The 12,602-nt window shown below is 37.9% G+C and overlaps 2 protein-coding genes across 3 annotated transcripts in view; one reads left to right on the top strand and one right to left on the bottom strand.

Moving 5' to 3' along the window:
• LOC144974612 (uncharacterized) overlaps positions 1–10,334 on the bottom strand; it is a 41,905-nt gene extending 31,571 nt beyond the window's left edge. Inside the window, exons 1-2 of one of the 2 annotated variants that reach the window (XM_078917643.1) lie at positions 10,014–10,334; positions 491–814 (exon numbers count right to left, since the gene is read on the bottom strand). In XM_078917643.1, coding sequence (XP_078773769.1) covers positions 491–790 — 300 coding nt within the window. In that variant the 5' untranslated portion in view covers positions 791–814; positions 10,014–10,334. Of the gene's footprint in view, positions 1–490; positions 815–9,826 lie in introns of both variants that reach the window. The other variant, XM_078917644.1, reaches the window with a different exon arrangement.
• On the top strand, positions 3,082–7,734 carry LOC144974611 (uncharacterized). Its single transcript, XM_078917642.1, has 4 exons — positions 3,082–3,171; positions 3,925–5,418; positions 5,907–6,071; positions 6,527–7,734. Exons 2-4 carry the CDS (start codon positions 3,938–3,940, stop codon positions 7,596–7,598), a joined length of 2,718 nt encoding a protein of 905 aa, XP_078773768.1. The 5' UTR covers positions 3,082–3,171; positions 3,925–3,937; the 3' UTR covers positions 7,599–7,734.
• Positions 10,335–12,602: the final 2,268 nt, after the last annotated feature.

The following is a 12,602-nucleotide window of genomic DNA, read 5'->3' as shown; positions in this document are numbered from 1 at the left end:
AGTATCGAATAAAAATAGTTCTTTCCCCGCGAAATTGCGGGCTTTTTACTAGTGATAAAAATAAAATTAATAAAAAAACAAAAGTTTGAAATAATGAAAAAAAAAAAAAAGAAGAAAATAATATCCTAGCTGCCAACTTTTCAAAGAGCTCAAAAGGGACACCCTAATGCACAACACTGTCATGGTCCATACACAGCACTATGTGTGGGATTTTTATATAATATAATCTAAATGTAGAGCTTCCTCTGTTCCATCATAATCCTGGGACATGCAAAGATCATTTCCATACACATAAACAGATCCAATTGTGTTTTCATTAAATGTTTCTCAGATGACCAAATCGGAACAATCCCGAAATTTTATTAGGACAGTTGGCAGCCATGTAGAAGTTGTAGAAGTCAAACTTAATTATCTTTCAAATGTTTATATATATATTTATTTTTTTTATTTTATTTTTTATTTTTTTAAAATAATAAAGCAAAAAACTCACATTCGCTATACTAGGTTTGTGTGAGAATTCTGGCCAAACAGTATAACCTTTAACCCAAAACCAGTTGACATGTGGAGAAAAATGACCCTGGCCTTTGGGCTGAAAAATATTGAAATTCTTGACCCCACTCTTTGAGGACATGGAAGCCAGATAAAATATCAACAGCACGAAAATAAGCCCAGCTAATGCCAGTAGCCAGCCTTTTTTCCACCTAATCCCATTTGCCATGTTGCTGTTTATCAAAGTTGTCCAAGTGTTGTCGACAGATGTGCCTTTTTCAGAAGCATCTAATGATATCATCTTGGGGGGTAACTTTGAAATACACTGTGATGGAGAGGAGGAGAGGGGGAGAGAAAGATTATAAAACATGTGCAAAACTAAATATAATACGTTGCAATAAACCATTATATCTTTCTTTCATGATAAAATCAATGTTATTAAACATGACATGGCGGAGTATGGATAATAAGTTGGTAATAAAAGATCTAACTCTACACTGCTAGGCAATTAGTACAGTGGAACCTATGTTTAAGGGACCTGGTTATAACAAGGTTTTTTTAAAATCCCCATTTGTTTGTTTTTCTCCCTCTTTGTCTTTAGTAAAATTTATCAGTTACAGAAGAACCTCTAATTAGACATAACAGGGACATGACAAATTGCATAAAGAGCTATGCCAATTGTACATCATCATCATGGAAACCGACTCAATACCTCCAAATGCAGTGCATTTGTCATTAGCCCACATTATGCTCCGGTAAGCCTAAAGCAAAGGGAAACCAAGAGCGAGATTAGGCCTAGTTCTTGAATACCCTCTCTTTCACTTTCTTTGTGTGCATGAGCGTGTGTAAATGTAGAGAGACTTTATCATATTTGTGTGCACATTCACGTTGTCTATGAGTCTATGGATAAAATAATCCTGCACTGTCATGTGATGAGATTGGCAGAAGAGTTTGAGACTGTCCTCAGTTGTGGTGATGAATTTAAAGACTGGCTGGACATTTCCTGCATGGTTGTGTAACCTGAGAGAAACTTGCTTTGTGTTCTGGAGACTAGGTTACCACCTTGGCTGATCTTCCCAAAAAGAGAAGAATGAGGGGAGAAGGGGGAGGGAATGAAGAGGAGAGAGAAGAGGAGTGGGAGAGGAGGAGAGAGAGAGAGAGAGAGAGAGAGAGAGAGAGAGAGAGAGAGAGAGAGAGAGAGAGAGAGAGAGAGAGAGGTGTCAGAATCGTTCAAAGTTTGAATCAGCCAACACAAGTACAAGGGTTGAGTAACATTTTAAAAATCGTATCATTTATTATAATGGCTTAAATGATAATAATAATATATGTGATTTCATTTTGTGTGTTGGAATGTTCTCCGGTTAAAAGTAGCTTGTGAAAAATGCGAGAAAGTTAAAGTAGGAGAAAGGACTTTCTGCTGAAACAAATTCTAAAAGAGGTAAAGAATAGCAGATGAGATTAAATAAAGGTAATTGAATTTTATAACAATGATGAATATCCACGGATGTGTCCTGTAAAGAACGACTGTTTCAGTCACAATTGATGGGGAATAAATAAAAGTGCAAAAGCGTTTGATACTTATTAACTTGAATGAATGCACGTTGAATTTTTTAAAATATAATATTGGGATTGGGTTATCAAAATTCTGTGAACTTAAGACTTAGTTGTTGAATTAGTAAGCATTCAGTTTGTGGTTTGAAATACATCAAAATTCAAAACTAATCATATTAGCTGTTCATGGGGATAAATTTCCCTTCTGAATCATTAAGTAAAATAGTGTTTATTATTGAAAATCCAGAATGATCAGAATGTGTGCTTCATCATCATCGTCATCGTTTGAAATTGTGAAAGTGACCAAAGTGGCAATTTGGACTCGAGTCTGAATAGTCTCCCGTCAAACGTGCGTGCACAGTGAAACACAGTGCGGCAGTGGGCAGAATTGATAAAGAAACAGAAGAAGAGTTCAGAAGAAATTCTGTTTTGCTCATGTCAATACGACTCTTGACTCTCATGACCCCTGCTTCAGACTGTAGAAGTAGAAGGATTGTTGCCTGTTAGAATATTAAAATATGTTAATTTAAAAAAAAAATTGTCCTGATTTTGTTTGGACATCGCGTTGTGTTGTTAACAAAGTTTTTCCTTTCGACCGCAGTTACTTTAACTGACGTTTATTACTTTTGATCAATGACTGTCTTTCTTAATAAAGTTATTATTATAATTATAATTGTTATTTTGATTAACATCAATTCTATTTAATTATCAATATTTCCACCAAAAAAAACAACAACTGTTGATTGCACATGCGCATTGGAATTGGAGTCCGAATAGCCACGGGAGACTATTCAGACTCGAGTCCGAATAGCCGCAGCCAGTGAAAAAAATGTCCTGGAATCCTGGTCCTGGAACTGGAACAGAGTCTGTTACTGTTACAGATACTAGGTAGTCGCATCGCCCGTGGCTGAGCCGCTGATCGAGCCCCGATATCGATGTTACGGCTCTGGAGTGAAAATTGTGTTAACCGGTGAACATAGTTTTACTTCCATTGCCGTGGAATCGCTTCCTGTGCACTAATTTCGTCACTTCCGGTCTCATTTTAAAGAGGAGAAGCCAGCGCGTCAGGCGGCGTTTTCAGATTTTTAATCCGTTCATTCTTTGTTCTGATGCCAGCTGTTTGAAAATTTGGTAAGTTTTAACTTCATTTTAAATACATTTTTCATTATATTACCTATTTTTAATTAATGTTATATTATTCGCCAACCATTTTTCTCTATTTGTGTGAATTTTGGTGGTGATTGATGCTGGCGAAAGCGTCTTTTAGTGACTTTAAATACGACGCGTGTTCATGAAGTTGGCGACGGCCAACCAGGATTGCCTCTCGATGTATCCCCGAGTCTCCTGTGTACAGTGCAGTCTGTAAACTATCGACTGCGTTTGCTTTTGTGACTTGTATAAATAATTTCAAGCTGAATAATTGCTGTAAAAAGACTGAAAATAGTCCCATCCATAATTTTAGTTTTATTTTATGAATGAATGTTGAAACTGAAATGACTTTTTAACTGGGATGATACCGGACAACTAAAAATTATGATGTTCCATTGATATTATTTTTTATCTTTTATTTTTGTTTGTTCTGCAGGTTAAGTGTTGGTTTAATTTAATGTGGTTAATTTCAATACAAATAATACAGAATAGCATGATAGAGTCAATTCAAGTGAAAGTATATTTCATTCATTACTTTACTCTTTACTACCACAACAAAAATTATTATATAACTTTTAATTTTGTTGATTTAATCATAATCGAAGTACTTTTTTTGTTTTCAGAGTCAGACGTTCATTATGACACCACATTTTCACGTTTCATTTCCTTTTTCTAGGATATTGTTGTAATTATTATTTTTTTGTCTCTTCCACCCCTTTTTTTTTTAACTGACAGATCATACTCCAGAATGTCTACTCCAAGAAACATCAATGAGCTCAATAGCTTTATATTTCAAAACTTTTGCTCATTCAACAGTACATCACTGAAGAATGGGCATTTACTATATGCTTTCCAGAAGAATGGGAAAAGCATACCCAAGACAATTTCTTTTTTTCTGGAAATGGAGGCAGCCCTAAACAAAGCTGCTCTCCAAGTTCATCTAGGGAAATTGCTGAACACAATGAAAAATTGTGTAAAAAGTCTTAAGTATGAGAGAGTCTGGAGGAAGGCAGAGGATTTGATGCAGACACCTTATGTGCTGCCGACTACTTCTACGACTACTTCTACCACTACTACTACTACTACTACAACATCAGTCTGCCATTCAATAAATCTACGAAAGGACTGTGACCGCTGTAGACAGAAGAGAGTTGAGTTGGAGGAGGCATTGTCTAAATGTCGACGCTTGAGAGCTGAGGTTCGACGGGCACGGACATTTTCCCTGAAAAACAAACGTCTTTCTCAGGCGCTTGCCAGAAAGTGCAGCACTGAGAAAGTCCTGAGGAGAGAGCGGCGTTTTTTAAAACGAAAAATTAGATCATTGGAGGCCAGACCCTCAACTACTGAGCTGGAGAAAGAAAACCGTAGGTTGAGGCGGGCATTGGATGGGAAACAACAAACAGTTGGAGAGTTGGATGACCAATTGAATGCTGTGAACAAGGAGCTGACAAACCTAAGTCAGGAGGTAAAGAACTTACAGATAGCAAATGACTATCTTGTAAGTTCAACTGAGGAAGCTGAGGAGGTGGATGATTTTGAGCCTGTAGGAGGGAGGCATTATTCTTCTAAAATGAGGAAGGTGATATATAAAACTTTGATTTCTCAGGTTCCTGTAGCTCATTCTGGAGGCGTTGTGAGTTATGTTTTACAGGAGCTTGGGAATTCAAATGAGGTGAAGGTGCCTCATAAGTCTACTGTTGCCAGGATGGCTTATGAATTATCTGCTCTGTCACATCTTCAGGTTGCTGAGGCTGTACTTAAATGTGAATGTGCCACTCTTTGTTGGGATGCAACAACCTATGCAGCTCAGCATGCCAATCAAATTCACATCTCAACAGAGAGTGCAACTTTTACTTTATCGATAGCCGAGTTGGCTAGTGGATCAGCAAAGGATTACACTCGTCACATCATCTCGGTTATCGATGAGATAGCCACAAGCTATTCCATCTACAGTGGACAGGACTTCATTTCAATAAAGAATGATTTCCTGTCTAAGATTTCCAGCACAGTGAGTGATCGTGCTCCAGTCAACCACTGTGTTGTGGAACAGTTGAAAGAGGAGTTGGAGGTGGACATTATGGAGCTGAATTGTAATGTTCATCCCCTGGATGGCTTTGCTTCCCACACACGTTCAGCTCTGGGCAATCTGGACAAGGAAGACGGGCTTCCAAGCAATGGTCGAGGTGACTGCTGTGCTGCCAACTTCATCTATGCCATTTCTAAGATCAGGTAGGCATGATTTTTTTCCCCTAGTTTCATTGTCAGATTTAATGCACTTGTTTTGTACAAATATTATCTCTTCTATTACTTCTAGGCTTTAGGTCTAAGTGGCAAGACACTTGCCTTTGGATCAAAAGGTTCAAATTTGAATCATTGCATTGTTTTAAATAACGAAGGGCCATATCTGATCATAAATCGGCTGATGACAGTTTTCATTGTTGATTTCATCGTTGCTCCTATTTTTAAAGTGAATTTCCAATGCACATATTCTTGATGAGGAAACAAGGAAATAGTGTTACAGTTTATGAAGTGAGGTGTTAAAGAGAATTTAATATATTTGAGGGGAAAAAATATATACAATTTAATGGCTCTTTACATTTGAACTTGCTTGCGAAATTTATTTACCATCCTTTTTTTCAGGACACTATCACTTGTTTGTCACCTTGGTTCTTTAACAAATCATATTTATTTTTACATTCATTTTTGATCCTCTACAGATACAAGCAGACTGGGGATCCGTCTGGGTTCAAGTCTTTCATGGCAAGAAAGGACATCCCCTCGGATGTATTTGTCCGTTATGTGGGCAACAGACTGCATGTAATGTTCAGAATGGCTGGCAGCATAGTAGCGTACAAATCAGAACTACTTGAATACCTTGAGAGGTACTTTACTCTTTTTATCTTGTATTTCATTTTTTTTTAAGCCTATGTCCATTACAAACTTTTTTCTCTCTCTGTAATGATTCACATTCATTTTAATAATAGTAAGATCCCAGATAAATCAAATTATACTATTTGTACGGCTTCGTGGTCTTATGGTAGCTCGCTGGCCTTCCGACGGTATATCCCTGTTTTGAGTACCACTGTGGATGACAAAGTTTAGTCCGTGCAAAAGGCTCTTGACTCACATTTTCTCACCACATTTTTTAAATTTATAATTTATAGTGCTTTGAAGAAGCCTAAATAGTTTTTGTCTTTTAAAAGCTGTTTCGCTTCAATTCTTTATTTTTTCTAATAGACCTATTGTTTGTGTGTTTGAGTTAATTATCTTATCTGCCTTTGTGGTGATTGATAACCAATTGACAAACAAGTTTACCTTTACCCATTTTTGTCAACAGATTTTGTCGACTTGAAGCCCGTCGGACCTTGCTCAGGGATTTGAATGACAATCGAATGGTTGCCCAGTTCCAAGCTCTTGGACTGTGTGGGAAGTTGATAACAGGCCCTTGGATGACCCTCTTTTATGGGAATAGCCATAGACTGAGCAATCTGGAGATGGGTGAGTATATCAGGCTCTTTGATAAGAACTTGACAGCCTTCATTGAGCAACCTCTAAATATGCTCACCTCATCTTCGGATGTATTTGATAATGCTGTTCCTGCGAGTAATGTATTGACATCCCTGCGAAACACAGAGGACCCAGCTTTGTTGCAGAAATATCTAACTGCCATTCTTGCAGCATTTAAGAAGGTGACCTGCAATCAGCTGGGAAAATACATTACTGGCATATTATCGATGCCATCAGATGCTGACCTTCAGTCAACGAAGTCTGCTTCACCAAATAATATTTGGGCAGAGAGGAGTTTGGGGATGACAGATGCTTTATGGAGGCGTGCCCCAAATGCTTCATTAGGGTTCCTGGATGCAAAAGTCAAGGCAAGAACCAACAGGACCCTTCCTTGGCTTGACACTCATGACAGCAACACACAGGAACGACTAATAAAGTATGCTGTCAAGAGGGGCTCTTATTTAAGGGCAGCTCATTCTAGGTGGTCCAAAAACATTGGTGCTGCTAAGCAGGAGAGGCAGTTGTTGGTGGGGCAGGCACGAGACAAGAAGATGAGGCGGGCACTGGAGAAAGAAGTCAAGGAGTCCCTCATAAAGCAGGATCCTACAAATTCAATATATGAGGGACTCAGCTTGACACAGAAGGGCTTTATAAATAAAATAATTCACCGCGAGGATGTTCTCGGCTCCCTTTTTCAACATACTTGGGAATCGGAAGAGGGAGTTGATGTAACTTACTGGGGGAGGATTCGTGCAGTCATTCCTGCTACCAAGTCTCGACCATCAAAGTTCACGTTAGGTTATTGGGACTTGGATGCTGCCGAGTCCTCTTCTGAGGACTATGACATGGACGTGAGTGCTGTACTGGCTGACATGGTCACAGCTGACCTTTCATTTTTTTGATTGGATATGTTTATTGATTCCTTTTTATTTGATGTTTTCAAGTTTGGTATTGTACTCACCTTGTGAATTTGTTCGTCTGTCTTGTATTTTTAAATATGAGATTGAAATAACAACATGAATTTTATCGTCTGCCACTTCCAACTCCAGTCGTCTGCCGACTCGATATCCAGTCGTTTGAAATGTATTTTTAACTATGAAATTGAAATAACAGCATGAATTTGATCGTCTGCCACCTCCAACTCCAGTCGTCTGCCGCCTCGAACTCCAGTCGTCTGTCTTGTATTTTTAAATATGAGATTGAAATAACAACATGAATTTGATTGTCTGCCACCTTCAACTCCCGTCATCTGCCTCCTCCAGCTCCAATAATCTATCTTGTATTTTTAAATATGAAATTGAATTAACAACATGAATTTGATTGTCTGCCACCTCCAACTCCAGTCGTCTGCCGCCTCGAACTCCAGTCGTCTGTCTTGTATTCTTAAATATGAAATTGAAATAACAACATGAATTTGATTGTCTGCCACCTCCAACTCCCGTCGTCTGCCTCCTCCAGCTCCAATAATCTGCCTTGTATTTTTAAATATGAAATTGAAATAACAACATGAATTTGATTGTCTGCCACCTCCAGCTCCAGTCGTCTGTCTTGTATTTTTAAATATGAGATTGAAATAACAACATGAATTTGATTGTCTGCCACCTCCAGCTCCAATAATCTATCTTGTATTTTTAAATATGAAATTGAAGTAACAACATGAATTTGATCGTCAGTCTCCCCCAACTACTTCTGTATCATTGCTTGGACTTCGATGTATTTATTCAGTATCATTACCTGGATATTGCCTGTGTCTACATTCCATGCAGCCAACAACCCAGAGTGCCTAGATTTTGTTGTCTTCTGTCTTTTGCCACATCTCAGCCATCTTATGGATTTAAGCGAGTCAGTACGTGAGTACCCTTTAATTATCTGTTCTCTTAGTGATGTTGAATGCAAAGCAATTATCATATTTTCTAAAGTTCATTTCAATTTTAATGTAGTTTAATAGTTAGTCATATGATACATCTCTTCGAGATGTTCAGTTTGATATATGACATGCCTATGTTGCAGAAAGTTTGCAAAGTGTCGGTATTTATCGGCTTATTGTTTGTTATTATGTAATATGTTACGTAATATTCAATTTTGCATTTTCAGGTTAAGTTTTCTCTACCACTCTTATGTAGTTCTTGTTTTTAATTTTGCATTTTTATCACTGACCATGTTTGCATATATAAAGCGGCAAGCTTGTTGTTTCTCCCGAGTACTGTTGGTGCCCAAATGTCTTGTCCAAGGATGCAAAAAACATTGGGCAGTAAATTTGCAAGTTGCATTTACTGACACTTGTTCAACTTTATTTCTAGCCCTGTTCATTGTTTTTTGTTTTTTTTCTTCTCTCCGAATACCAGTCATCTTTCGTCTGTTGCTCATTTGCCAATGCCAAATATTAAGTGCCTTCCCCAAGGACACAACTTTAGTGTCTAAATTCATACGTTTACGCTCCTTTCCTCTTGTTTTAACAAATTTTGTGTTCAAAATTAATCATAGCCATAGTATTGTAAGCATGCTCTGGAAGAAGACCACCCTCAAATCTGTTTTTAAAGTTATTATCCGTTCCTCGCGCCTTTTTTTTCATTTTCTAGGGTTATGTAATTGCATGACGTTGCATAATATTGCATAATAATCATTTAATTTTTAAAAAATTTGCTTCGTCTTTCCTTTGCGATCATTTTGATATATGGTTTTATATGTATTCCACCCCAAATAACCATGATTTTCCATTTCCCCCGCTTTTCGGTTGCTCTCTGGTCACAGTTTTAGTTTCTTTTTTCCTCTTAAATTATATTAAGTATTTTGGTCCACTTTTGCGGACTAATAATCCCGTAACTTTGGTTCTAATTGTCACATTGTCATAATTTTGGTACCATTGAAAAGTGTATTTCTTGCAGAATAGCATGAGACTGTTTTGAAAACAATTGCTGCAATCTCAAATTTTCATGCAACTACCTATCTGAGACAACATGGAATGGCCCGAATGTTTTTTTGTTAAAGAAAACAAATGCATCTTCAAATCTGAACTGCTTTTGATGGGAGGAGTTAATTTTTTTTTCTATTTAAATTCATAGTGGACAACTTAAAGTAAGGGTGCTAAATGTTGGTTCCACCGATCCTTCTCTCTGTCTCTATACTTTACTTTGCATTTGCATCATCGAATCTGCCGGTCGGTTGGAAACGAAAAGATATCGAGGTGACTTAGAGACTCCAAAGCCATTCTCCTTAAATATCAATGGCATTAAATGAAGTTAATCGGTCAAAAACATTAAAATTTAGCATTAACGTCAATTCATTTTCATTCTCTCGACTTGCTAGCCCACACTTACTGTGATATCATCATTGTTTCCCTTGCCTCAGTTCTAAGTCTTAGCATGTCATGCCAGATGGCCAAGTTTCTCATTTTGACTTCCAAAGTATCCAAATTATCTTGGTTCACATTATCATTAGCAAATAAGAATATACGTGGCAAACATTACTAACACTTTGAATCCATTGAAAAACACATCGGTTTTGACTAACAAAATTAGACTAGTCAAGAACTGTTATTGAAAATAGACACTGCTTTTTAAAAATTATAGTACAGTTTTCGGTATGACCAATTTATGCAAAATTGGCCACTCATGCGGCCATCTGGCAGTCCTGATTCTCTGTTGACAACACATCGGTAATACCATCGAAATGGGGTAAATATCGTATAATTTCCGGTAAAACAGTCATACTCGTTGCTATATGAATTCGTCAATCTTTATGAAAATTTCATGAAATTAATAAATTGCCTCAAAACGGTAGTTTATCTGGGTGATTTGTCATAGAAATGAAAATAGAGTTTATTTGTTTTTAAAAGACATGGAGTACATTTTAGGATTTGTTGAGGACAACTGATATAACTTTTTTGTAATGGAAACTAACTTATCACTCTTGTGATAATCGCTGGAAGTTCGAATACTTTCGAAGATCATCTTTTTCGTTCTCTTCTCTCCCCCCCCCCCCCTCTCTCTCTCTCTCTCTCTCTCTCTCTCTCTCTCTCTCTCTCTCTCTCTCTCTCTCTCTCTCTCTCTCTCTCTCTACTCTTATTTTGTCTATTCTCTATTGATATCTATTATATATCCAATGATCTGTCTGATCATCTCCATCAGCCTTAGATTAAATATTTAATTTTAGTCAAGGAATTTACCCAATGGAAACCGTACGGTGCTCTTATTGGCTAACCAACCAGCGGCCTCGATGAGAAAAATATCCGCCATTTTGCTGTTGGCTGGGAATCGCGTTACTATAGTAAACAAGCGCTGATCGGCCGTTCATGAAAACAAGTTGCTGCTCGCTCGTTTAACTCAAAATTATTCAAAACGATCTCTCTAAAATGATATAAATGTGACTTCTTAAGGTTTTCTTCACGGTCAAAACCACACAACATTCTATTAATGATTACGTCCGAGGCAAAAAGGAATATTGACAGGTCGACCGAGAGTTGAACTCGTGAGACGACAAACATCAATGCGAAGTGTAGCGAGAGTCAAGCTATTGTTTGTCTTATCCTATTCTATATAGAGAAAAGGATAAATAGTATAGCCTCGTGTGTGAGTGGTTGCGTGTCATAGTCTTGTTTTTAAATTGTTTCTGTTGTTTATGTGTGTAGTGATGACTCTCTCACACTCAATTTCAATGCCGAAAGAGGAATTCCCGCACACAAGAAAGGGGAATTGGGGTGGTATTTGGCATACATATTGTATAGTATCTAGTTCTAAATAGATAACTGATTAGAATTATATTATGATATATAAACACAATGCCAAATACAATTCCGAAGTTTCCTTATTTCAAATGAAGTAAAGCTCCAAAACCTAATGGTAGTGATTGTAGTACTGAGTGTTAGTGAGGTGATGTGGTGTTGTTGGTGGTTGTAGTTGTAGTAGTAATAGTGATGATGATGTTGTTGTGGTGATGATTGTAGTTGTAGTAGTAGTGGTAGTGATGATGATGTGGTGGTGGTTGTAGTAGTAGTGGTAATGGTAATGATATGGTGGTGGTGGTGGTTGTAGTAGTAGTGGTCGTGATGATGATGTGGTGGTGGTGTTTGTAGTAGTAGTGGTAATGATGCGGCTATGTGGTCTAGTAGTATGACACTCGCTTCCGGATCGGAAGGTCCTGGGTTCGAGCCTCGCGCTCGGCGCATAGTTGAGTCCTTGGAAAAGGCTCTTTACTCACATTCTCTCACCGTACTCAGGTGTAAAATGAGTACCTGGCCGTTAACAGAGTTGTCTTTGTCCGAAAAATTGTAATATCGCCTAACAGGCGTCATGTCCCGTCCTACATGTTAAATGTTGACCAGGGACCCCTTGTAAAGCGCTTTGAGCACATTTAGTAGATATTGCACTATATAAAGCTCAATTTAAAAAAAAAAATATTTCAATGATGATGATATGGTGGTGGTGGTTGCAGTAGTAGTAGTGGTAGTGATGATAATGTGGTGGTGGTTGTAGTTGTAGTAGTAGTGATAGTGATGATGATGTGGTGGTGGTTGTAGTAGTAGTGGTAGTGATGATGATGTGGTTGTAGTAGTAGTTGTAATGGTGATGATATGGTGGTAGTGGTGGTTGCAGTAGTAGTGGTAGTGATGACGATGTGGTTGTGGTGGTTGTAGTAGTAGTGGTAATGGTAATGATATGGTGGTAGTGGTGGTTGTAGTAGTAGTGGTAATGGTAATGATATGGTGGTGGTTGTAGTAGTGGTGGTCGTGATGACGATGTGGTTGTGGTGGTTGTAGTAGTAGTGGTAGTGATGCTATTGTGGTGGTGGTTGTAGTAGTTGAGGTAGTGATGTGGTGGTGGTTGTAGTAGTAGTGGTGGTGGTGGTTGTGGTAGTAGTGGTAATGATGATGATATGGTGGTGGTGGTTGCAGTAGTAGTGGTAGTGAT

This window comes from Berghia stephanieae, chromosome 6 (assembly GCF_034508935.2).
Source record: "Berghia stephanieae isolate SIO BIC M18660-M18661 chromosome 6, UCSD_Bste_1.3, whole genome shotgun sequence".
Classification (NCBI taxonomy): Eukaryota; Metazoa; Mollusca; class Gastropoda; order Nudibranchia; family Aeolidiidae; genus Berghia; species Berghia stephanieae.
The sequence above is the reverse complement of the archived record's forward strand: the minus strand, read 5'-3'. Positions and strand labels throughout refer to the sequence as shown.

Excerpts from the sequence above, each read along its gene's own strand:
- LOC144974611 (XM_078917642.1), top strand. The coding sequence starts at position 3,938 with ATGTCTACTCCAAGAAACATCAATGAGCTCAATAGCTTTATATTTCAA. Across the intron at positions 5,419-5,906 it reads TATGCCATTTCTAAGATCAG|ATACAAGCAGACTGGGGATC; the intron begins GTAGGCATGATT and ends GATCCTCTACAG. Across the intron at positions 6,072-6,526 it reads CTACTTGAATACCTTGAGAG|ATTTTGTCGACTTGAAGCCC; the intron begins GTACTTTACTCT and ends TTTTGTCAACAG.